Consider the following 26,004-nt stretch of genomic DNA (forward strand, 5'->3'; position numbering starts at 1 on the left):
GTGTCTATTTATGACAACCATTTTTTGTACTTTTTTTAAATATAGCACATTTTGTACTTTGATGAAAATGGCTACAGTAAATTTACCGTGACACTTTTATTAATGCCAATATTATTTTATTTTATGCAGATTTCAACTCCTTAAAGGGACATTTAACTTATACTCGGCTCATATATATTTCACGTTACATCCGAGAGACTACACACACACACACAAGGAGGCATTCAAGGACAGACGAAGAGTAAAGTGTGCAAACAACGCAGCACCTCTTGAGCTCGTAGTTCGCTCAAGTAGCGTAGGATGCCTTGCTCAACTGCACCTCGGCAGTAATCATAAAGCGGACAACAACTTCAACAACTAACAATAGTTGTTGTTTTTTTTTTTTCTTATTTTATTTGAGAAAGAACTTTCTTGTTCCAAATGAGATATTGCTCGTCCTCAGGCTATTGTTTGTCACAAAAAGACTTTGAAGGCCAACTTACTTCTCTTTGACTGCCTGTGCATGACGAGGGTTGACCACGCCGACAGGTTTGGACAAGTCTCTGAAAACTGACGGGTCCTCCAGATCCAGAACGGGGGAGGTGTAATCACAGAGAATCCATGGAAACTGACCAAAGACAACATGGACGTCATTTGTGGTGTGTATGTGTGTGTCTGCTGCCTCAAGTTATCTTTCATCTCATGTGTGGTCTTACCACAGGATATTGCGATAGGTCATTGTAAGTGCGCCCAGCGATGGTGTTGAGTTGCATCAAATATTCAAAATTAGATATTTCCCTGCAGACCCATTTCTGTGCAACACATGAGAAACATAAGCATAATATGAGGCATTTAGCAAATTATAATACTACAAGAAAGAATAACAATTATAAACACCTGTGTGAGGCCTGAAGCTTTCAGCAGCTCCTGAGGTGAACGGGATCCAAAGTAAAATAAGTTGGGAGGCCGCAGTCCCAGAATCCTTGAATACACTTTATTACGCAACTAAAATGAGCAAATACAAAGACTCCGTTATGAGGTTATGAACTGAGCAAATGTTCAAATGCTAAGAACTGTACATCACCTTTTTCTTGAAGTTGATAAAGTAGTGAGCCTGGTCAATGAAAAAGAGCTCCAGCGCAGAACGACGCAGGTTATAGCGCCTCAAATGGACCTCTCGGAGCTGGGAAAGAGGTCGTTTGAAGTCGAACCCAATTCCTGCAGGGATGGACAATATCCATGCAGATGCTTACCAAAATACCTACATACAGTACATTATATACTATATAATGTCACATTATGTATTTCTGTCTAGGGCTGGGCAATGAATCAAGTTAATTTTAAATTTTCATTTAAAAAATCAATCATTAAAAAATGAGCTGAATTGTGAAATTGAGGTTTTTCACAAGTGGCGGAATGCTGGGTGTGTGGTTTACATGTATACAATAGTTACTAACTACTGAATTTGACATTCAAGCAACTTCTTTACTAGGTAAGAATAGCTATTTTTTGTACACGCTATGAATGTTAAGTTTATGAAAAATTTGAATTAATATCAGTATACATTATTCTTGACTGACTGTTTTGCACGATTTTTAATAGATTTCTAATTTCTTGAAATAGATACCTTTGATGATATTACAGTGGTGCTCAATAAAGATAAAAGTATTAAATAAGGGCAGTGCGGCTATGGCTATACGTGAGAGAGCTATGCAGAGACATGCACGCGAGAGAGTGGTGGTGAGAGAATGCATGAGGAAACCTGCATTCTGGGTAATAGGTGGGCGAGTGTGTGTTTGTGTGTGTGTGTGTGGGGGGGGAGGGGGGGGGGGTAGATAGTGCTCAGAGACATGTTGAACTTCCGTACTACAGTTAGGAGATCACTAGGCATGGTAGGCACGTTATGGAATTCACTTATCATGGCGGTTTTCCCCATTAACCACGAAAAATGAGGGAACACTTTAATAGAAATTGCAAATCAAAGTTACACTGACCCAGGCTGACAGTGTCGTTCAAAACTGAGAATTCTAATCTTCATAACGGCAACAAGCTCAGACTGCATCTGTATTCAATGAAGTGAACTTTCCTCACCCTCTTCAGTTTCCTCTTTTTCAATGCTGCCGTCGTAGAAGTAAAGATGGTGCGTGGTCACCTCCAGTCGACCAGGTACCTTGGCTACAATGGTGATGAGTTCACAGTCTTCGGATAAAACCAGCTTTTCCTTTTGGCTCTCATCTTCGGACTCCACGCTAAATGCAAATGTCAGAACATTACATTGGATTTGGATATACTGTACTGTATTTCGGTCTATAAAAGTGATTTTAACTTGATGTGACGTGCACATTTAGTCAAAGGCTCACTTGTTATCTAAAAAAACAAGATCCTCTTCTCCTAACTGGTCATCCTCCATATCGCTCACTTTGGCTTCTTTGGCAACCGCCAAAGGGAGTGGCTCAGAACGTGGACTGTCCGCTCCTGGAAAATTGATGACATCATTTTGAGTTTAGATTTGTGAAAAACTAGCCAAATTCATTGTGGTCCACTGTATGACGCACCCATGTTGTCTCTCTGGGCACTAGCCTCTGTGTGGGGATCATAATGATGGTTGGGAACAAGTTTGAGGCGCATTTTTGAATATGTCTCTGCACTAGACAATATCCACTTGGTCTGAGGCTGATTTCTGCAACACATAAGGAAAAATATGCCTTTATCATCTGCATGTGCTCCTCTGTCGCTAAAAATAACAAACAGTGCAGTGAGGGAGGAAAAAGTTGAAGGTCAGACTGCAAAAATAAGTTGGAGAGTGCTTTGAGGCACATGCAGATTCCAGAGGAAAGTGGCAAAGCACCCTTTTTGAAGGAATGTAAAGCATGTTTGGGTAAAGTGAATAAAAATAACATTGGCTAAGTCCTACTTCTTGGCCCACACTGCTCTCTCGCTGGTCAACAGCCTTCGCAGAGCCTTCCAGTGTTGCCATACCACCCCCTGCTGGTTGGAAATCTGCTTTTGCCAACTGACATAGCGTCCGTTTTCACTTCGAACGCGCTTCAGGTAGGGATCAACGATCAATTCCTGTTATGACACAAATTTGAGTCAGGTAAGTGGAGAGGTCAAAAGTTAAGGTCATCGATTAAACAACTCCACGTTGCTGCCACCTGAAACTTTGCTTTGCTGTCCGATCTGTCTTTGTCTCTTTTGAAGGCTGTGCTCATAAGGTCATCGAAACAGGAGTTCCAGAAATTGGACATGATGTCATGACTGCGCCCAAATGTGTCCAGCTCATACTGCTCCATAGTAGGCTGAACCTGTACATATGTGAAAAAGCCGAAAATAAATTGTAACAGCATCAAGATTGTCACTTAACAACATGTTTCTTTTTGTGGTTGTAAATTCTATAGTGGTGCAAACCTGTTTTAACATAAGACTCAGTGAAAAAAATACAGTAGGCCTACTTTGGTTAATGATACTTATTAACAGTACATAAATTGGTAGAAGAATCCTAGCGTACGAGGGGTTTATGGAATAAATGTAAACATTAGAAAAACAGAGGGATAAAAGTTTTCAAAATGTATTTTTCAATATAGTTCACGTGCACTTTGTCAAGGGCTGAACACTCACTCCAATGGCGCTGAAGCACTTTTATCCAAGTGAAGAAGTACACTTTTATTTGGGGCATGCATTAACACTCTTACAAACTGCTTAAAGGGAGTATGTGTAATTTTTCACACGCACCCTGAAGAAGTGCATTACAGCTCATTATGAGCATCGCAAAATGGGCTGAGATATAGATGCGTAGGTGGGACTTGCCTTGAGTGATTTCAGCTCAACAGTGGTCAAGAAGCTCAAACATTTTAGTAGCCTTTTGTTTGTCCCTACCAAGATTATATTACTTGTGCCAAAGCCCAAGTCTTTATAGTTGAGATTTCATTGTACAACCCCAAAATAAATTCTGAAATCAGCTGGCTAACACAAAGCTATACTGTACCAATTCCCGCACTGTAAACAGAAAGAGAAGTATAAACTTTAACACATCTAAGCGAAGAGCACCTCTGTTTAGTATACAAAAATCTGTTATCTCAATATTAAATATAAACTGATTTGTGTGTGTTAATAAACATGTTTTCTGTTTTGAAACAACAAAAATTTATGAGCATGAAAGTTTGCTTGAATCTATCCAAAATATTTTTTTTTTTGCTTTCTTTCTTTATAACCATTGACAGCTAGTGCACCGACCTGTTGCTGGTAAAAGCTCTGCCACTCCAGCGTGTGGCAATAGGCTTTGAGGTCCTGGGCAAATGTGGTGCTGCCATTGGTGATGGGCAGACTTGGAAGCAGCTGCTGGACTGTAACTGGGTCGGCGTGCTGGTCCAGGAGGGCTCGTACCACCGGGACCACCTGGGAGAACATCTCTGAATGCTCGGTGTTGTTGATATCAGTCAAATCCTTGTCTGGCCACAAGGGGACGCCGATACGACCCAGCAGGAAGCAGACCTCCTCCCAGCTGAGACACAACACAGTCTGCAGCAGGCTGTGCAGCTTCACAAAGGCCATCACACACACCTGAGTAGACATGAGGGCCTTTTCATCATCAATTCAAACCATTCATTAAATGTTTAGATTTTCAGAAATCTCTATATAAACGTTCTTATAAAGCTTTTAAAATGATTGTTTTCGAGCCTGTAATAATGTGAGTCAGTGACAAACGCTATCTAATACATAAATATAAAAAAAAATCTTCTGCCTTTAAATCACTGTGACCTCATTTAGTTAAACAACGTAGTAAAAATATTGGGAACATTTTTCAGCCTGGTGCATTTGACAACACTTTAGACTGTACCCACATTTTACCTCTTTTGTGTGTGTGTGTGTGTGTGTGAAATGTCAACAAAAATCATGTTCTGTGTTTGTTCAACCTATTAAAGTATGTTTTCTTTACGAGCTAGTGGAATGTTTTATGTGAGCTCAGTTCCTATCTACAAAGCGCCAGATTGTAGTTGTCCATAGGATAAAAACATGGAGTGTAGTATGAATAATTGATTTAGCCTAATCTCCTCACAGGAAAAAAAAATATTATCAAGGCAGATAAATCTCACTGATATATGATAAATTAAACAGCACCCAAGTTAGAGTAAATATCACAGATGCTGAGTCACAGCACAATTAATTTTATTTATTTTGAAGAATGGCTTTGTGGGAGTTGCTTCACTCTGGAGATGAGTAATTCAACCAACAAGTAATGTGATCGGAAGCCTTGTGGTTGCTTCAGTTATGACCACTCGCACAGTCCCTCAATGCGACAGCGACAGGAGCAGCAGTCATAACTCAAGAGAGGAAATACTGTTTCACACAAAACACTCCCCATGAGTGGAATGACTGAAATGCCTTTGAAATAAATCCCTTACAAGGTTTGGCATTTGTAATCTGCCTCTATCTGTGCGAACCCTTCACATCACCTAAATATTGCAAAGCAATAAACTGGACTGCAGACCTGTGACTGCTGCTGTTGGATATATCCGGTGATGATACGTAGGCCGATTTGGGACATCTCCTTCAGTTCTGTGCTGCCAGGGCTACCAGGAGTGCTATGCCAGGCTTGCAACTTGTCCAGTAGGTTCACCACCCCCTCAAAGATCTGTGATACAGCGACTGTCAACAAAGGACTGGCAGTTCTTTCCGAACCTAAAGCCATTCAATACAACAACATCAAACCCGAGCTTAACTACAATTTCAACAATGATTTGAGGGATGCTTTAAGAGCTGCAAATAAACTACAGAGTCACTACTCCAACATGATGGTGTGAAAGAAGAGCATGTCAAATCAATAATGGCAAATCCTCACCACAAAAGAGGTATCGAGTTTCAAACATTTGCACTGACTATGAGAAAGAAAACACAAATGACGTTGCAGGCAGGCAGTTGGATGTACCTTTTCACTCCATAGTGTGTGATTGTCAGTTCCTTCGGCAAACAGAAAGTCCTGCAGCAACCTGAGGAGCCTCAGCAGGCTGGGACAAAAAGGCAGGAACATTCCTTGGGCTTCCCTCAGGTCAGACAAAGATGATTCCAGCATCATCTCCAGCAGACTGTTACATACAGTAGCACAGCACCATGGGATTTCATCAAATGTACACAAAATCTATAATGTAAACTAAACAGTTTTTACAAATTTACCGCATTTAATGACAAAAACATGGTTAACAGCATGTCATAATCGACAGAGTTGGCCTTTGAATTTTCTGCCTTCCAAGAGAGCCAGAAGCCTAACAGTGGAAGAACAGTGATAGTGTCAAGATATATAGCCCAAATGTGCTGAACTCAACTGTCATTGCCGTACTGAGGTCACTGAGGCTGCGTGAGTAAACACAGTAATTTTGTGACTTGTGCGTAGAAAGAAAAAAAAATCCTCCTCCTACCATTCAACTGCTATGCCAAATTACCAGGAATGCAGCTTAAAAGTGGCATCCCAAATTCCCGCAGGCAATTTAGTGTAGGCAGTTATCCACCCAAGAAAACAGTTTGTGGAAGGCTTTTTTCTGTTAAGAGGCATCCCTTTTATTGATCATGAATATGGTTTTACTGATGATCCATATGTAAAATGCATGTGGGAAAAAATAAGATTTGGTGGCCCGGTGACAGCTAGGGAAGGAAGCAGGGAGCCTGCGACCCAAGTGAGGTTAAGCGGCTATAAAAAAAAAAAAAAAAGGATGGATGAATGGATAGATGGAAAAATAAATGGCATTCAACCATTTTAACTGATAAAAGTGCCTTACTCAAACATGACCGACAAAAGGACATTCTATTATGCAACAGTAAATCAGATTGGCTCTCCATATTTGAGTATTTTTGCAAAATCTGAAAGGGACCATGGAGAGAAATTTCTAAGCAAAAATCTGACCTTGAAAAAAAAGTTAGTGCAACTATGTTATTTTAATGACAAAAAGCATGGTAAATGACCACCAAACCTTCTAAAACCACACTCAATAATAAGATCAACTAAAACTTCAATTGAATGTTTGAATGTTTTAAGACCTCAAGTACTGTTACAATTCCACGTTTTTTTTCTAATTACTCTATGGGCTTTGTATGAAACAAGTGAATTATTCTGGTGGGATTTTCTGTAACGTAATGTCCAGTAAAAGAAGCTAACCTCCGTTTAATCTCATCAGGCGGGCGGACCAGTTGAAAGGAGGAGCCCAGTTTAGTGAGAACAGAAAACACCTGCCCCCTCTCTCTCCAGACCACATCTTCATGGCCGTCTGCCCCGCTGCCGCTCCAAAGCACGGAGAAAATAATGTTGGTGAGCAGGTTGCAGAGCTCCTCTTCTGGCGTCTGCTAAAATTTAACACAGATATGAAACCTCACTGAAAACAACAGAAAGCTCTTTGAGACAAAACTGTCATTATCCCTACCTGTGGGTTGGACGTGTTGGAGATGGTGTCTGCAGTGGGAGGGTCAGTACCATAGCTGGCATGGTCCAGAACATTGGATAGACTGGAGCTTTTCCTGGGTCTCAGTGGTGGAAAGGGTTTGCTGTACTCCAGAGGGGATGGTGTGTTTGTGAGGCTCCCTGCTGGGGTAACTATATCTCCCATGCTGCCTAGTTCCAAATCAAAAGGCGGCGATGTTCCATATGGGGAAAAAGGCTGGTAATCTCTTCCTTCCTCATCGAGGCGAGACGAAGCAATATCCACCACCATGGAACTGGAGAGTGAGGACGAGTGACTCTCTTGGTCTGCAGAATCGAATGACTTGAAAGTTTTAAGCCCTACTCCCACTCCACAGGGTGGCGATTGGGATAAATCAGAATAGCCCTCAGAGATATCTCGCTGGACACCGTCTTCCTCTTCCTCATCGTCGTCCTCTTCCTGCGAGGTGCCGTAGTTCAGGAAGATGCCGGTGCGTGCATCCTCTATGAGCAGACTCTGGTCTCTACGCAAAGGAGGCCTGAAGTTGGACTCTGTGGATCCTGAAATACTGGCAACGAAGGACTCATAGGACTCCTTCACATAGAGCTTGGTAAGAACATCCTGCCAGCCGGGCTGCTTGGAAAGCTGCTTCACGTAATCTTCGCTGAGATAGATGAGGTGAAAGAGCTGTTTGGAGAATCCCAGGAGACATGAAGATAATCTGCCTCAATAACTGAAAATCGCAATGATTCGGATGATGCTAGAGAAGCATAAAATCAGACTGACCTTGCGACAAACATCCAGGCGTACTGCCAGGTCAGCTCGGTGGGACAGACACACCACAGCCAGGAGGTCTCTAAAGTTAGGGCTTGAGTCTGACAAGAGGCAGCAAACTCAGTAGCTGGAAACTTTCACATATTTAGCAGTCAATTCAATTCAAGTACAATACAATTGGTTGTGTTAACTTCCCATACCTTTTGTTTTATTTGGATTAAAAATTAAAGGACCATTTCAAATTATTCCGTGATATTAACTGCATTCACTCTCATATATATATATATATATATATATATATATATATATATATATATATATATATATATATATAAATAACTAGCCATGTCATGAGGAAAATAGCAAAAAGGAAGCATACTACGACTAACAAAAACAAACTGAGAAAAAAAAATATATATATGTATACTTTTGAGTAAATTGCTATGACTTATTCTGAGAATTTACCATTGTGTACACCTAACATAGTCGAACTGAAATACCTGTCGCGAGGACCTGCTCGTACAGACATCGCACAGTCGTCATGGTCACGGGAATGTCTTCAAGGAAAAATACCAGGCCCAGATAGCCAAAGTCCTTAAGTTTGAGGCGCTGCTTGTTGCGCTCTGACACACGCTCGCTCTTCAGGAGTTTGTATAAAACCTGCAGACATAGTGTACTGTTTGAATGATTGATGGTGTTGACGGTGATTTTCTTTTAAAGACAGACAGACAGACAGACAGACAGACAGACAGACAGACAGACAGAAAGAAAGAAAGAAAGAAAGAAAGAAAGAAAGAAAGAAAGAAAGAAAGAAAGAAAGAAAGAAAGAAAGAAAGAAAGAAAGAAAGAAAGAAAGAAAGAAAGAAAGAAAGAAATGAATTCTGACCCTGAAGACCATCTCTCTGGCCCGGTCCCCAAAACTTGGGTTGAGAAGAAGACTATAAAGTTGTTCCACTCCCCACTCCAGCAGCACAGCCTGCACCTGTTCACGAGGTGGGCTACTTCGCAAAAGCTCATAAAGCACATCCAGCGCCTTTACAACCTAAACAAACAAGTGCAAGAAAGAGATGTCGGCGTGAATTAGAGAGGACCAAGTCAAGTGTCCAAAAAGTATGCTATTCAGAGTAGGTCATTGTAAACGGGATCATTTTGACTAGTGTGTAAATAATCAGTACCTGTTGCTCATCTCCCGCACTCAGAATGTAAGCGAGCACACTGTGGAGCTCCTCAGCCGTCGGAGACCTGAGGAAGTCTTTCAGCAATGCAAACAGAGAAGTCTGAATCATCTGCTTCTCGTCACAGAGAGAGCTGCCATCTTTCTCTGTGCTGCATTTGAGACATGAAGAGCCTGTATTAAATGGCATCTTTGGTATTCTCTGCAACAGTCCTTTAGAAGCAAATGTAAGTCCACCTGTAGTAAGTACGAATGGTATCCAGAATGTACTGAACTCCATATTTCCTCTTCAGGCGCTGTTTTCCTTTGTGTATGACGGACGAGATGTACTGGATGTGATCTTGGAGAGGACGAATACGTTTGATGAAAACAAAACAAAACAAAAACAAAACAAAACAAAACCTATGAATTCGAAGACCAGAACCTATGTGTGATAGACTCAGCTTCTAATATTTCATCTTACCTAATGTTACTTACACCATCTACTGTAATTCACCACTTAGTCACGATGTGCATTGAAGCATTTACATTTGAAAGCATCAAAAACATCTCGGTAGAAAGAGCTGGGTACCACGATCACCAACACAGAAGCTGCTTGTGCCTCACCGTGACAAACAGCAAAATGACTCCTGGTCCACAGGCGGAAATCAAAGAGCAGGTGTTGGTAGAACTGCTGCAGAAGTGGACCATTCCCCTCGTTGAGAACCTGATCCATTAGCAGCCGACATGCAATCAAAACATTCATGTCCATCATAGTGCCTGAAACCTGGAGGGAGGAGAAATGTGTATACGTTTGTCCATAAGACTTCATCATGCTTATTTTATGACATCTGACATCTACTCGACATCAACTTTAGCCAGTACAAATCATGGAAAATTTACGAGACCAAAAACTCTCAAATTTGCAAAAACAAAAATACTGTAAAACCACATCCATTGTGACACTACACTAATGCAATTGAGAAAAAAAAAATCACTTCATAATTGGCTCACTGCTTGAAGAATTAGCCAATCTTACTTTGCTGAGCATGGCTCCAATAATACTGGGCCCGTGACACTGCAGCAGGCCTTCCTGATTGACAGGATGACGACGGATCATGTTCTTCATCATCAGCAAGAAGGCTGCAATGCTGTTCCGCTCTAGTCTCGCTTCTGGAAGGACAAAACAAACAAACAAACAAAAAAATAAATAAGAAAAACTTGCAGACAATTACATTGCAACAAAACTGAGGATTATAGACAATATTTTACAGAAAGTTAACGTCAAATTGTGGTATCTTTTGGAGAATGTTGGATTTGTTTGTCATTAAGGACCATACAAATAAATTTGACTTGGCTTATATATGTAGTGCTCGGAGATGAATTAACTGCCCTAAAGAGCACATATAGGAAGAAGCACAGCCCACAGGGAAATCCCCACTCTGGGTCTGTTAGAATGTGTGACTGTTGTTGAGTCAAGTTAAAAAAAAAAACAAAAACAAAAGATCCAGCACATTTTATTTTTTTTAAATAGAATACAGAACGCTGGAAAAAATTCAACTGTGATCTAATCATTTTCATGTGTACAACCCGAGATTTACCATATAATAGTCTATCTACAGTAATATTACCCGTACAATTAATGAACCAAAATCTGACCTGAAGACTTGAGTGGCAATAGCATGGCAGCCGGGCTTCGCGATGATGTCACTTCTGGTCCGAGGAATTCTGATATTTCCTGAGCGCCGTTGCACATCTGCTCTTCCTCGCAAACTTGCTCAAGGAGGGGCAGCAAAACCCCTATACCCCCAATAACATTAATGGCATCCTACAGGGGAAACACATCCAGACATAGACAAAACAGGTCAAAACGGAAAATATCTATGTATATACTGACAGCAATTGATCTTATTAAATAATGTATTTTGCTTGGATTCTGGGAAAAGCACAATAACTCTTACCTTAACATCCCAGTTGATGACTCTGTGTCCTGTTAGCCGGCCGTCATAATGATGATTAGGAGACAAATCCAAACATATTTGGCTCTTGAATGCCTGAAGCATACACGAGGCATAGCAATTACTTTTAAAACGTAGTGGCTGATATAAACACTTCACCATTTTTTCAGTTTGTTACCTGAGGAGTATAGTAGAGTACAAGCTTGCCATTGAGATCAGACAATTCTCCATCAGCTTTGAACAAAGGCACATGATTTGGCCCTATGATAGAAAGCAATGCGACATTTTACACATGCACGTATTCAACTGTTATCTCTTGCCATTTTATGTTAAAGTAGTGTGGCTTACCTGCAGTATACAATGCCCTTGTTTGGCTCTGCTGCAGAGGCTCATGGCAAATGAAGGCAGTGCCCAGGAGTCCATCCAGAGAAGAGGGAGTTCCCCACTCTGTGTCCTGAAGCCCCGCTGGGATGGTTTGCACCGTGGAGTCATTCAGGGGACCCCAGCGGCCCCCTGCAAAGTTGGCCGGAAAAGACTGGGAGCGGAGTAGGGAGGGGGCGTTGGTAGGAAAGGAAAATTCTGGGGACTGGCCGGAAGACAAGGATGTGGGTAAATTAGGTGAGGTTGTGGTGGTAGTTGTCCGGTTGCCTGCAGAGCCGATGCAGCAGGAAGTAAAAGGCTTCAAGGGAAAAAAAACAAAACAAAACAAAACAAAAATGATGAGGTAATAGAATATTTATGTCAACTCCACAATGAAGTAACATAAGAAAAAAGTGTAACTTACCTCACTCAAGGATGGAAAGCGAATTTGGGCAGTTTTGGATAACTCTCCATCAATGAAGATGTTGACCAGGTTTTGACCAAAAGGACGACGTCCTTGAACGTGGACTATGGCAACTGAATGCTGAAAATAGGATCAATAACAAAATACTTGTAATATTAAGAAGGTAATGGTGCTGAGAGAGAGTTTGGCATATATAACGGAAACTAAATACGAACAACTACCAAATTGAATTCCTTGCTAATGCAGAAGGTTCGTTTCAGCATTTGTCTAACATTTGAACTTAAGGGTCAACTATGAGTAAAAAGTATAATTTATTATCCATTAACTGTGGAACATTTTCAATCAGTATGTAAATTTAGAGTGATGAAGGAGTGTCTCTAAATGTTTTGAATTACAGTATATATGTGAGATTATAGCAGGTATCATCAGCAAACGTAATTGAATGTTTTTTAAATCCATGAGAGGAACTATAAATGTTCTATTTAAGTTAAGAGCAATTACATTGGAACGTAAAGCAACTGATTGTTCAATGGTGTTATAGTGACTCCTTCGCACAACATAAAGTTTAATATGGATAAGCATTGTCACAGCAGAATATGGTACACTATGTAACTTATGGAGTTGCTGAATAAAATACATCTAGAGATACCACTATGAACATGGTTCCAAAGTTTACTGAATCAGACATGGACGGCATGGTACAATGTCATTTTCTTTCCGTAATAAAAAGCATCGGGTGGTGCTACTTGATGTGCCCCCAGTGAAATATTTTTACAATCATCAAAAAAGGTTGAGAACCACTGATTCAGACCATGGGGCTTTCAAAAAAGGTTGAGAACCACTGATTCAGACCATGGGGCTTTAAAAAAAATGATGTAATATTTTTTCTGGGTTTATTTTTGGGAGAGTCCGAGTTCTCACTACACTTACCCAGCGTGAGTCAGCAAGAGGGAGTTCTGGCAATGCGACAGCCATGTAATCCTTCTTAGTGCAAACAGCCACGACCAGCACACCCTCCATTGTGAAAAAGGCTTCCAGTCCTGTTCCGCTAGCTGTGAAGAAACTTTATGGAAGACCAGAGATTTAAAAACCAAAACATACGACATAATAAGTCATTTCTCATGCCAGCCCTGCCCTTCTACCTGTAAAGCTGCTTCCTGCGAGGTCCTTTTCCCATGTCATGTTGACTTGCTGTGACCACGTCGGTAGCAGGTTTGTTGAAGTCTAACTGAGGGGTATGGGGGAAGTCCATATTGAGGCGAAGCCAAGCATGAAAGGCGAAGCTGCTCCCTGACCACCGCTGGATCGTGGGCACCATGATACCCGCCATAGGGGGTGTGAGATCAAAGTACTGCAAGGCGCTGTCACGACCTTCTCGAGCCGCCATCGCAGAGAGCACTTGGATGATGCGAGTACAGAATGGGTGTATGCCATTATCTTGATCCAACCTGAGCAGTTTGAGAAGGCTCCTCAGCTCCTCAGGCTTCAGGCAAAGTGAGCCTAGGTCCTGCAGGAGCCCCAGCATGGCATCTGCACATTGTCTGTCCAGGTGCTGCGGCTGCAAGAGCACCTGCAGGAGGGCCCCCACCATGCCCGCCTCCACTGCTACAGTTCGACAAGATAGGGAGCCACCGCATACAGTGGCCAGCCACTGTGCCACCAGCAGCTGAAGCTCTCTATGCCTGTGCAGTTCAGGGAGCCACTGCAGGAGCAACAGCAAGGGCTGGTCATTACTAATGCCTAAGTGGTGTGCGTGGGCATATTCGCCCTCCACTGCCTGGAGAAGAACAAACACAGAAGTGGCTCATAATGAGGATGAGATCGGGATGTGGAGACATGACGCCATCTAAAAAGGTCATTTGTGAGGGAAAATGGACTGTTCTGTCGGCAATGAGCAGATAATGAGAGGAAAATGCTTTTCACCATGTTCATCAGCTCCTGCAGCAGCCTTTTGGTAGGCTGACCTTGACTCTTGAGCACGTCAAAGAGCTGGGAGTAGCCGATCCTCTCCTTGAAAGTCTCCTGTGGGATGGGACAGAAATAGTGAGTCCACAGAGAATGCAAAATTGGCACACTTCCACGAAAGCAGTTGGAATACAACGAGATTTCCGACAAGAATGAAGAACAGCCTTCCTCAGAAGCTCTATCTATTCTAGTGAAAACATTGAGATCAAATATATTGTGTGATTATATATTGGAGCTGAATAATTTTGAAAAATAAACAAACTCAGACTTTTTTTTGTGCAACTTAGTATGCAGTTAAAGTTTTCAAGTCCTCTTCCCATAATTTTTTTTTAACAAAGACAAGCGATACATTTATCTTTTATAGAATAAACATTGGAGGTGCAAGGATTAAATGACAACTAATTGATTACTAAATTACAGATAAAGCTTTTTGATAATAAGAGCTAAGATTGTCCAAAATCCTCAGAATTTCTGCTTCTCCACAAGAAATATTTTCAGATTTCTTTAGTCCTCTATGAAAATAGATGGATTAGCATGATGTTGAAAAATAAGAAATATCTACTTTTACTCTGGGAAACAATGATCAACATTTTCAGTATTTAGCTGTTATGCTGCATGCAAATGGATTAAGTTGCCAACAGAATTGAAGTCAGCTCCAAATAAATATGAATAATATATATAAATGCTTTTCAAAAACATGCTAGAATCTATGTTTTTCCCCCATTTTTTTTATCAAAGCATTTTTAAAACCAGTTGGACCAAAGGAGACATTATAATGTCTTTACCTTGGCAGTGGGAGAGTTACTCATGATGGCTGTAAGGACTCCTAAAGCATGCACTGTGATACTGTCAGAGCCTCGCTCCAGCACCTACATCAACATAGGGAAATGAGCTCATCATGCCGGTGCAACAAGTCAAACCGTACATTGTTCACCATGAAAAAAAAGGGATTGAAGTAGAAGTGGAAGGAGAGGTGCACAGTCCACACCAGGATTATGTGAGATACCCAGGGCAAAGAAAGAGAGACAATTAAGAATCCCAGGATACGAAAGAGGTCTTTATGGTATTACCATCAAACCAGCAGCCAAGGGAGTAATAAGTGTCATGCATCAACCACCATTTCATGCACTTTGTAAAAAGTAGTCAAGTGTAATCAACAGGGAATTCAGCCTCTAAATAGGAACATGGTTTATTGTATGTATTGTCTCTCAGAACATTACATTTTTTTGTTTCAAACAAGACGAGTGAAAGTTAATTTCACTTCTCAAAAGAAGAATCCCATTGGTTTGAGTCACTGACCTTAATAGGTCAGATCTGCATGCTCATTAAATGATGAACAGCACTTCTAAGCCAACTGTTATTTTATATTTTACTCTAACACTGCTACAGATTTAAAGTTTCATGTAATATTGGATTATTAATATTTGAATTCTTTCATTTTTTGGGTGTTTGTGCATTTTTCTTACTGTATTGCAATTTTGTGGAAGAGCCAAACTAGGTGGTCAGAGTTGAAAATTAGCGTTTGCTATAATCTACATGCATTGCAACATGCATTGCATCATCTTGCAAGCCTGTAAACTTGACTGCATTGTCCTTGTCAAATAAAGCTTCATTTATTAATTCAATCAATTTATAGTGCTATCTATTGACTCCAAAGGAAAACGTATAAACTGGTGTAGCATGTGTAGAAAGGATTAGCACATCAGCCACACAGAGGAGCAGTTCATCCTTTTTTTCCTTCTGCGTTCTATAAACTTGTATAATAAATTGACTGAAGATTTTAATATTCAAGATCCAAAGTGTTTATCGTCATGTGCACAGTGTAGAAACAAGTCTCTCTGTACAATGAAATTCTTACTTTGCTGTCCATACAGATGTAGTAAAAAAAAAAAAAAAAAAAAGAATAATCACATGCGCGACTGTGAGTGTGAATGATCATTTGTGTATGGTGGCATAAGACTTGAATGGGGAGGAATTGCAATTATCTTTCAAAGTATAAGACCCAAATGAGGACACGCATAATGAAAAAGTGACGGATAGATATACAGTAAGAGAGGAATGAGGTACAACGATCAATGTTAAAAAGATTCGAATATAACTCAACAGTTGTTTTTCCACCAATCCCCTCCAAACTATCAGAGGTCACTGCGCAAGATGTTCAAGCAAAGTGCCCACTGAATTTGAATGGTCTGCACTCCATCAGTTTTGCAAAATTCTACATTCCACCCTTTATCCAGCCAAAAAACCTGCAACTAACAGATGTTTCTTATTTTCAGTGTCTGACTATCAAAATGAAGTTTCTCAGGATATATGTGCAAAGATAAGGTCAGTGTCTTACCCCAAAGCAACATTTATCACATCATGCTACCTGCTTCATAAGCCTGCCTTCCTGTCTAGAGTTTCCTGTTTAGACAACTAATAGCTGTGAACAAGTGGAGAGAAGGCTGAGTTTCCTGCTGACAGATCAATATCAACACCAAAAGTTTATTTGGGGGGAGTACCTGGTCCACTTTGACCTCTGTGAGTAAACTTGTAGTGAGGTCACACTCACTCTTCGGCCTAAGCCTGTTGCTCTGAAAGAGCTACAGGACATATACACACAGTGGAACAGTGGAATTTAAAACAAACGTAAAATACTGTAGATTTGAATATTGTTTTATATTAAAGTGACACACATTGTTGAGGGAAATCAGACAGCAATCAGACAAACAAATGAGGAAATGCATTTGAGGAATATGAAGAGAATAAATGAGGAAATCTGTGCAGACTAGACATGAATAAAACGCTGACGGGCACATTTTAGACTAAACATCTAACCTTGCTGTTCTGGATGAGCCTGAGGATGTGCTCAAAGCAGTTGTTGTTCAGGAAGACAGCCTGGAGGGCAGGCCGATCTGAACACTGCAGGATCTCAGGTACTGCATCTACCGAAAGAGAACACGTAGTAACATGATCGTCACGTCAGTCGTTTTGCCTCCGTGTGCATCCAGTCATCTTACTCAGCATCAGGCTCTGAAGCGAAATTAGGCTCTCTTCAGAGTTCTGTCGGTCTTGCTGTTCAATGCTCAGCGGACGGTTCCAGTTTAAGAGCTGGAAGAAACTCTGCAGTATGGTCTTGATGTTCACTTGCCGCTCTGAGGGGCTGCTAAAATGCAGCAGGTGGATCATTGCGGTCAGGCACTGCAAGGTCAGCCGAGGGAGCGATGTATCCTTTGACTGATTGGACGACCGGCAACACCAAGCTTGCAGCACAGAGAAGAGGTCCTCCACAGCGTGGGTCGTGACAGCAAGCAGGCCGTTGTCCTGGAAAGATGCATAATACGAAATGATTCCCGGTAATTACATTCCCTGACAATCATAACCTCTGATTATGAGGGTACAGAAATTATGGAGACAGACCTTTCCCCCACTAATGACAGCACCCTGGAGATGAACCAGCCTGAGGGTGAGAAGCTCTGGGATCTTCTCACTGTCCTGCAGACTTTCTGTACATAGGTCAAATGGAGACATTAAATAAATGCAGTATTAAGAAAAAGACCTAACTAGACGCACAATAACAATTTTAAAAACCTTTTACTGAGAAAATGCATAACCCTAAACAATAATAAATAATATAGCTCACATTTTACTTTTAGAGCGGTGACAAAAAGAAATAGATACAAAATATACCAAAATCGATTTAAAAAAAATAAATCCCAATTCTTGTCAGGGAACGACATCATGTACCATGCTGCGAAGGGCAGGGTCAAAATAAACACAACAAACAATACATGGGTATCAATGCAATGCAATGTGGGGAGTAATGCATTACAAAAGTAATGTAGTTACTGTAATGCATTACTTTTTGCTCTAGCGCGGTAGTGTAATGCATTACGCACAAAAAAAAAATGGTAATATTTTACACTGTACAAATCAGAACATCGCAATGCATTTTCAAGACAAAAACATATTTAGATCTTGTCTTTAAACGTTAGGCCTACTTTCCACTGGATGTGTAATGACCGTAATAAGCTACATTTCGAATGGCAAACCCATATTTCCAGTTATGTTGGTATGAGTAATAATAAATAAATAAATAATGCATTACAGTTTTGAAGTAACTTGCCCAACACTGTGTAGGGGTACAGTTAACATTTGACAAACCTATTTAGCTGAGAAGATGAAAACAAGCTCTCAATACTACAAGCACAGTAGCACATGCAAAATGTTGACCTTCGCCAAGGCCGAGCTGTCTTAATTTGAATAAGTGCCAAATGATATGGCCCTCTCATACAGCTGCTTGTCATCAAGACAAATGCATTATTCATTAAAAAATTAAATCCGGGCCCGGGGTTATTTATAGCTCTTTGGCACTGCCAATCAAAACGGACCATTGTTACGTTTTAAACAACAGACTGTTTTTACACATAACTCGTATAGGACCACATTGTATTAATTTAATGTGGTTACTGAGTGATTATGGATTAGCAGCTAATCCCGCTTTTGCAAATCATGTTATGTAAAGGAATCTGGGTCTACTGAGACTACTCAAGATTCCAAGTTAGAGCCAACACGTTAAAAATTGAGTAAAAAAGCCGTGGCCATAAAAAACATGCTAATATTTACAGTATGTGTACAGAACAGGCTCACAATATCTCTAAATGTGATGAAGATCAGCAACAAGGCCAAAGGGTGAGCTCCTCACCATGGAAAAGAGCGGTCATCTCCTCTGGCAAAAGCAATGGAGGGAATTTGTACTTGTTTCTCTCCAGCACGCTCACCTCCTCCCTGCAACATACACACAAGGCAGGAGTCAGACCCGCCTACTCATGCTGAGAAAATAGCGCTCTACTGATGCTTGACGTCAAGAGGCACTCAGACAAGATCTTACACATGCCCTACGGTTGAGTAAGACGTTAAAAGTATAATATGGTGAACTTCAGTTTCGTGTCAATACATTCCACCCCCAGACTTAAACATACAGTACGTGCTGTACGCACACTCACCCTGCCAGCCGTCTCCTCCACGTCTGATAAGGGTCAAAGACGCACTCCCAGAGCACCAGTCCATGATACACGACTGACTGCAGGGTTGACTGCTCCCCTTCTCCGTTTTTTATCTGAATAAAACAAAGAATACAATCACACAAATGGACACACCTAGCGTAGAGTTCATACACCTGCTTCAAACAGGGCTATCATAAAGATCCTCATCAATATACTCGTGGTATATTATGCGGTAAAATATTTTGTGTAGGTATTCACTGTACATATTTGAGTGTACAGGGGCAAAGACATTTAGTGCTTGAACATTGATTAAAAATTCTTCATTACATCTTTATTACAATCCACCCATTGACAGTTTCATGTTAGAAATGACATACCTGGTGCAAACAAAAATTCAGAAGTTTTATTGATTCGAAAACAAAACTGGGGGTCTTGTCTGGGTCGATGTTCTCCATGTTTCTAGAAGTTGAAAGAAATGCAATATTAGGAAAATGAACCCCTGCAAGATGGCCATCTATGGTAAAGAACACAGCATACACGCAGAATGAAAGGGAGAACTTCCTGATGAAGGGTTGCGGCCCCTTTGCACAATTCATGTCGCAATGGCAGGACAAACCAAATAACTGTAAATTACCAGCTTCCCTTCAGCCAAAAATAAATTATATCGGTGGTTCTCAACTTTTTTTTTTTTGAATGATGTACCCCCTGTGAAATATTTGCTAAGCGGTACGCATATTCTCTTTGGTGAAGCACGAAAGAATTATTGCCCAAGTACAGTTCTACAATTTTATTGACCATTAGATTGGATCTTTCCTAAATTTATGTGCAGCTTTAATGCTCAAACTGTACGTAATGTTGCACTGACTTAGAAAAATATTATAACGAACACTTAGACCGACTACCCAACTGAATTTCAATGTTGGTCGTGGTGGTACTTGGTACTTGGCTTTGCTATGGTTATTTTTAGATGATACTTGGTGTAAAACGGTTTGAGAATGATTGAATTAGATGAACTTGACTCTTGATTTTTGTGTCTATATTAGGGTTTCATAACTTCTTGAATATCTAAAGCATTGGTTCCCAAATGCTGGTACATGTATACCGTTAACAGAGTATATGCAAGTATCATCAAATTAAATTTTGTGCTTTTTAATGCCGGGACAGAGAATGATTTTCTTTTCAAATTATGAACAAATTCAATGGAACATGAAGCAACTTTTTTGCTAAATTGTGTTAACGTGACTTCTTTTCCTTTATTTTGATAAATTCATAAAGATGCATTGTCATTAGTCACACAATTTTCCAGCAATGAGTCAGAAATAAAAGAGACAATGTTACACAATCTAAATTCTGAGAATCTGGAATGAAATATGCCTAGTGATACCTCTACATACAGTATGTAGTTCCTACGTTGAATAAAATCGGATCCTATAGCACAGCAATCTGTACTGTATCTTTTTTGTTTTCCATGCAAAAAAAAACACATTGGCGATTTGCCTGAAAATTTGTCTCACTGCAGTTACATATTTGAAAAATGGTGCAGAACATCTGTTCTACTCAATACTTAAATATGTGGTTAGTTTCCACCATATTTGATGCTTTTACTGAAAAGGCAACCCTGCCACTGAGTAGATGACTAACCTGCAAACGATAATGAAGAATTTGATGAGTAGGAGGGGATGAGGGACACTGCTACTGTGGTCATGGCTATCTGAGAGGTGCGTCACACTTTGCCAAAGCTGCGTGCTAAGGAAAACCAGGACCTCCTTGGGTAGCAAAGGCACCTCGGAGGTGCACTCCTCCAGCCTGGAGGATGAGGGGGACGAGAGATGTGAGGGAGGAGGAAAAAAGTGTTCTCAGGGTAAAATAACCTTGACAATACAGTATCTTTGGGGGAATGGTTGAAGCTACACAGTTTTTGCACCAAAGATAAAGCTTCTTACCGCCGAGGCTCGAGCGAGTGCACATCGATGAGCCTTTCAAAGGACGCCACAAATGCCTCCAGCCACTGCTGCAGATAGCCCACATCTTTCTGAAAAGGAAAAAAAAGAGAACATAACCTAAATATGATAATGCCTGAAAATACAAACTAAGAACTACTTGCACAATCTAAAAAAATAAATACATTAGCTGTATGAAAGGTTTCTGCACTTATTTTTTATATTGTACTCAATTTTGATTGACACTGGCATAGAGATATTAATTGAACAGTACATACGTAACTAGAAAAACTCAATTCGTTCCCTGTTTAAATGTCTTGAAGCATATGTTTACGGCAGGAAGTTTGTCAAAAAGTTTAAAGGAAAAATCAATAGCTCTCTATGGCTGTCTACAATGAAGTTCTCTAAAATTTTAAAATAACAGGAATGCTAAAATTTCACACATTAAAAGTGATTTATGCTAAAAGGGTCAGCAGAATCTCTAATAAAGGAAAGAGATTTAAAAAAATAATAATCCTTTGAAGTTTTAAAATACTTTATTTTTGGTCACCAGATTTTTAAAAAAGGCTGATGCCGACAATTGTCAAAATGCCAAATATATGCGCCGACAATCATCCAATCTTACAATCAGTCTATTCTGTATCTTATACAAATATCATATCTTTATGTTCCTTGAAAAAAAATCTTGAAACATACTACAGTACATTTATTTAAGCAGTGTTTAGACTATATTGTTTTTAAACTTTGAAGTATTTGAATTAGTGCCTTTTAAAGAGTTTCCAATTATGCATATGCATCAACTATACAAATAAGTCAAATTAGGTTTTTGATTCCCAAAAGTAGAAATACTGACATACAGCAGATATTAGTTGCATACGATCAAAAGTCAGCTCAGCGAGTTGAGCTAGCCCAGTCATGTCAGTGATCACAAAATTATAACACAATAAAATAAAAGGAATGCAGACTGGGGTTGCCCTCCGGTAAAAAAAAAAAAAAAAAAAAATCTGCTTAGCAAAGGGGTACATTGTGTCTCCTGTCAGCCTTACAACCTGATTTTTGTAACAGGATGTTGCAAAGAGATTTAACTCAGAGAGGAAAAGCATGCCCCATCAGTTTTTTTTTTTATCCCATCAAGGTAGGATATTGAACCAAACAAGATGCTGCAAGATAATTAGTCATGAAAATGACGCACAATAATTCACAGCACTGTTGTAAACTTTCTAGTATGCAATGTAAAAGACTTGAATTTGTTATTTCAAGTCACGTGTTGCTCAAATGTATAAACAACCTATTTATATAGAAAATTACTTTAATCATTTTTTGTGGACCTCATCCTTCCTGTCTTCAACCCTCATACCACAATCTTCAACTCACGCCCACCACAAGAACACAATGTCTTATAGGTCACGTTTGTGGGTCGAACCTTTCAACTTCTTTACGATTTGCAATCAAGACCTTGACACGCGCACCAGAACCAAGGAGATGGTACCAGAATAGTGACAAACAAGAAACATTCCCTGATATCTTGAAGTATCGGATGATAAAATAAACAGCAGATTGAGATGTAGCTGAGTATGTATGAAACCTATGATAGTGAGGAAGCATCCTTTGTACAGGCGGCATGAGGCATACTTTCAGACTGACTCACAGTACCAAAATAAAACTGTATATTGTCAATATAGTATGGCGTGACAGTCCCATTGGAGTTCCCTTTACCTGACAAGTATACTTGTGACAAATTCAGCATTCTGACATGAAGATACATTGCAATGTGACTGCATAAAAGGTACATAATCATAAATAGATATGTAGTTAACATGCAGTAAACACTGCAGCCATGTCTTTTCTACTGCTTGCTTAAGTTTGCATTACCAGCTGGTGTGGACTCCTGAGCCAGTCCATCTTTCATTGTTATGAGTTTGAGCTTGAGAGGCCAGAATCCAGTCTTAGATGTGCCGATACCGGTATGCAGCTCGGCAGCTCATTTCTCCACAGAAAGCACTCTAGTGCTCTAGGTCTTTCTCATGTCCCAACATCTAGTGATCAACCAGGAAATGACATGCCGCTTTAACTAAAACTTGTTTCCTTCAAACACAACAAACCCCTTCCTCTTCTGCCCCCCCCCCCCCCCCCCCCCACTATGGACCATATTCATGCTAATTTAATGGATGGTAATGGTATTGATGTCATAGTATTGGAGCTTTTTTTTTTTCCATGTACAGGTATGGATACAGAAATACACAGGATTAGCATTTCCATAGTTTTGGCACTTGTGTGTGCAGTAGTAAGGACAGCACTTTTTAGTTTAGGACTGAGTGTCAGTGAAGGAAGAGGCTCTCTTGATCTCAACAAGTACAGTATCATCAAGGTAATAATTGTTCTTAAAAAATTCTTAAAAAGTTCTGAAACAGTCCTAATTGTTTTCAAACAGTCTCATTTGTTTTATGTGTTGCGAGGAAATTTTGAACATGTTTAAAATTTCAAATGTTCAAAATTTCCTTGCGACACAAGAAACAAAGCCCCCATTCTAGTGGGTTCCAAACGTTTGCGAGTTTTGACCAAGGCAGTGTATGCACAGTCATTTCAGGGAATAGTCAAGGTTTTTTCTACGTTGCAATTGTTCTTAATAAATTCTGAAATGGTCTTAATTGTTTTTTTGTCCTTGCTACACAAAAAATAATTAAACATCTACAGACATCTGCCTTTACTTTGGAAAACGATCTGTGTGTTTGCTGATTTACTGGTGTTACTGATGTTTTGAACCAGCTGCCAAACAATACAAAATTAAATAAAACTTTTAAATTGAAATTTTAAATGAAAAAAAAATCTTATTTATAATAAGGGTTGAAATAAAAACATTAATTCATTCATCAAATATTGGACAACATAATCAACAATCGATTATTTAAGTAATTGTTACTTGCAGCCACATACAAGTTTACTGAGAACTCCAAAAAAAGTGAACATTTTTTGTTTACCCACCCAGAAAAATGAGGTCACTAATGCTGGACCAGAGAGCACTTGGTATCATAAAGAATCTGATGTCATGAACCCCAGAGGTCTTTTACAGGACTCATCAAATGACCAAAATCATGTGAGCATGAATTTATTGAGCTTGCTTTGTACATCATTGGAGACAACTCTTTTGTTAGTTCTCTTACATTTGCAAGTCTAGAATAGTAAAAAAAAAAAAAAAATGTGACCAAAACTGTGTCTCAACACTTCTGTCCACAGCTGTTTATGTCTGACAATCTAGTTGTTGCTGTACAGCAGTGCTTCTCAAATAGTAGGGAGGGGCCCCTTGGGGGGGCGCGAGGTGATGCCAAGGGGGGCGTGGATGATCCCATAAAAAAGGCTGTTTTTGACATGTGGAATGTAATTACAATAAAGTAATAATTCTCATCATTTTCTTTTAGTTTCAGGCACTTTGGTGCGCTTCTTTTTTCCCGTTTTAGACTAAGCTGTAATCCATATAAACGCAATGTTGAAAGTTGATTTATATTGCGTTTTTCTGTTATTAATGTTAAAAAGGATAAATGTGTAGGTATACTTAAACAATTTTCATCAAAAATAATCTTATTTATAGTCAGTGCATCGACTGGGGGGGGCAAAAAGTTTTCTCTTTTCTAAGGGGGGCCTGTTAAAATATAGTTGAGAAACACTGCTGTGCAACAACAAGCTAACAGTTATATTTCTGCAGGGTTTAAGAAAAACATGACAAAAAAGGAAATGTTTGCTGATAAGAAGTAGAAGGAGAGAAAGTACCTTGAATCGTTATCAACTTCTTAAATAATAACCCAGGGTCACACTACTTTTTTTTTTTTTTTTTTAAAGATCAACCCTTCCAGTACATATCACATTTCTGTTACAATTTGCCACAACAACTGGCCATGTGATGTGTGGTCATAAAAGGCCAAATTAAGAAAAAAACATGCCCAATGAGATGTGTCAACTCCAGGCATGTACCGGTATCTGCTCTGTCTGCAGCTGCTGCTTGACATTCAGCTTGGCTCCGTCTTCCTGCTTTAGTGGCAGCAAAGAGCACTTTGATTGTCCTGCTTGTTGGCTCTTGTGCTAGCAAAGAGTGCAGAAACCTCAAGTGTCATGTGAGCCGCGCTTGATTTTCTGATCCAGTGTTTCCCAACCTTTCTTGAGCCAATGCGCCAATTTTACATTAAAAAAACAATCTTAAAGACAAATGTCTTTGTGGTACAATTGTATCTGGTTCTCTTATCACTATCTCCATCATTACAAATGTGGAGGAGGATTCTCAGCTGCACAGAACCAGGATGTCATGTAGCACACTTAAATTAGTCCCTCACACCACTTAGGCCAATAATCACAAGATAACCACCCGTTATTTCTCATGCAGAAACCGTTTTATTTGGTCCAGGCTGTCACACAGCCACTAGAAAGATGTTTTCTTTACTTAATTTCCGTTTGGAAAGATGGTTATGTGCACAGAACAATACATTGAAAAAAAAAAGAACCATTTCAATATAATTTAAAAAATAATCTGCTAATCATCCATTTCCGCAGGGGTACATTCTACTCCTTGAGGCGTTAATGATCATTATCATCATGCTTTCGAATGGTTGTTCATTGTTATTCATTATCATCATCATGCTTTCAAATTGTTTCCCTCTGGTTGGCGCTACCCGGCTCTTAAAAACCAGTCAAACACAGTCAGACACAGCTTTTTCCTCAGAGCCATTAACGCTCTGAATAACAACAAAACAAGAATGGACTGAAAATAACAAATGATTGCATTCCCGTTAAACCATGATAGGCCTTGCATGACAAACTATGGGTAGCATCACAGCTCAAAATATACCACAATTGTGAATTAAATCCCAAATAATATGGATTTTTGTAGACAAATGAACATTTTTAGCTGAAAATAAATACTGATTATAGATAAATCCATCGATTAATTTAAAACATATATAATAAATAAAATAGTATTTGTTTACTCCCAAATATTATTGGTATTAAATCCCAACTAATAATAGGAGCCAACAGTAAATATACTGTCCAAAAAAAAAAGAAAATCTTCCCTT

General features: G+C 39.7%; 1 protein-coding gene across 1 annotated transcript in view; it reads right to left on the bottom strand.

Moving 5' to 3' along the window:
* Positions 1-26,004, bottom strand: part of LOC148425410 (neurobeachin-like protein 2) — a 41,703-nt gene that overhangs the window by 6,868 nt on the left and 8,831 nt on the right. Inside the window, exons 2-40 of the mRNA XM_088411266.1 lie at positions 20,948-21,036; positions 20,646-20,810; positions 19,382-19,463; positions 19,005-19,117; positions 18,704-18,786; positions 17,419-17,504; positions 17,019-17,322; positions 16,837-16,943; positions 16,521-16,601; positions 14,805-14,888; positions 13,978-14,076; positions 13,197-13,831; positions 12,985-13,117; positions 12,055-12,174; positions 11,619-11,949; positions 11,449-11,531; positions 11,274-11,366; positions 10,972-11,140; positions 10,352-10,485; positions 9,940-10,099; positions 9,571-9,673; positions 9,335-9,485; positions 9,046-9,201; positions 8,660-8,819; positions 8,172-8,260; positions 7,389-8,072; positions 7,127-7,311; positions 5,906-6,062; positions 5,468-5,611; positions 4,213-4,539; positions 3,135-3,284; positions 2,894-3,051; positions 2,535-2,659; positions 2,340-2,454; positions 2,071-2,228; positions 1,064-1,197; positions 877-984; positions 696-791; positions 483-607 (exon numbers count right to left, since the gene is read on the bottom strand). Coding sequence (XP_088267392.1) covers positions 483-607; positions 696-791; positions 877-984; positions 1,064-1,197; positions 2,071-2,228; positions 2,340-2,454; positions 2,535-2,659; positions 2,894-3,051; positions 3,135-3,284; positions 4,213-4,539; positions 5,468-5,611; positions 5,906-6,062; positions 7,127-7,311; positions 7,389-8,072; positions 8,172-8,260; positions 8,660-8,819; positions 9,046-9,201; positions 9,335-9,485; positions 9,571-9,673; positions 9,940-10,099; positions 10,352-10,485; positions 10,972-11,140; positions 11,274-11,366; positions 11,449-11,531; positions 11,619-11,949; positions 12,055-12,174; positions 12,985-13,117; positions 13,197-13,831; positions 13,978-14,076; positions 14,805-14,888; positions 16,521-16,601; positions 16,837-16,943; positions 17,019-17,322; positions 17,419-17,504; positions 18,704-18,786; positions 19,005-19,117; positions 19,382-19,463; positions 20,646-20,810; positions 20,948-21,036 — 6,476 coding nt within the window. The remainder of the gene's footprint in view (positions 1-482; positions 608-695; positions 792-876; positions 985-1,063; positions 1,198-2,070; positions 2,229-2,339; positions 2,455-2,534; positions 2,660-2,893; positions 3,052-3,134; positions 3,285-4,212; positions 4,540-5,467; positions 5,612-5,905; positions 6,063-7,126; positions 7,312-7,388; positions 8,073-8,171; positions 8,261-8,659; positions 8,820-9,045; positions 9,202-9,334; positions 9,486-9,570; positions 9,674-9,939; positions 10,100-10,351; positions 10,486-10,971; positions 11,141-11,273; positions 11,367-11,448; positions 11,532-11,618; positions 11,950-12,054; positions 12,175-12,984; positions 13,118-13,196; positions 13,832-13,977; positions 14,077-14,804; positions 14,889-16,520; positions 16,602-16,836; positions 16,944-17,018; positions 17,323-17,418; positions 17,505-18,703; positions 18,787-19,004; positions 19,118-19,381; positions 19,464-20,645; positions 20,811-20,947; positions 21,037-26,004) is intronic.

This window comes from Hippichthys cyanospilos, chromosome 3 (assembly GCF_059441005.1).
Source record: "Hippichthys cyanospilos isolate Australia breed blue-spotted pipefish chromosome 3, RoL_Hcya_1.0, whole genome shotgun sequence".
NCBI lineage: Eukaryota > Metazoa > Chordata > Actinopteri > Syngnathiformes > Syngnathidae > Hippichthys > Hippichthys cyanospilos.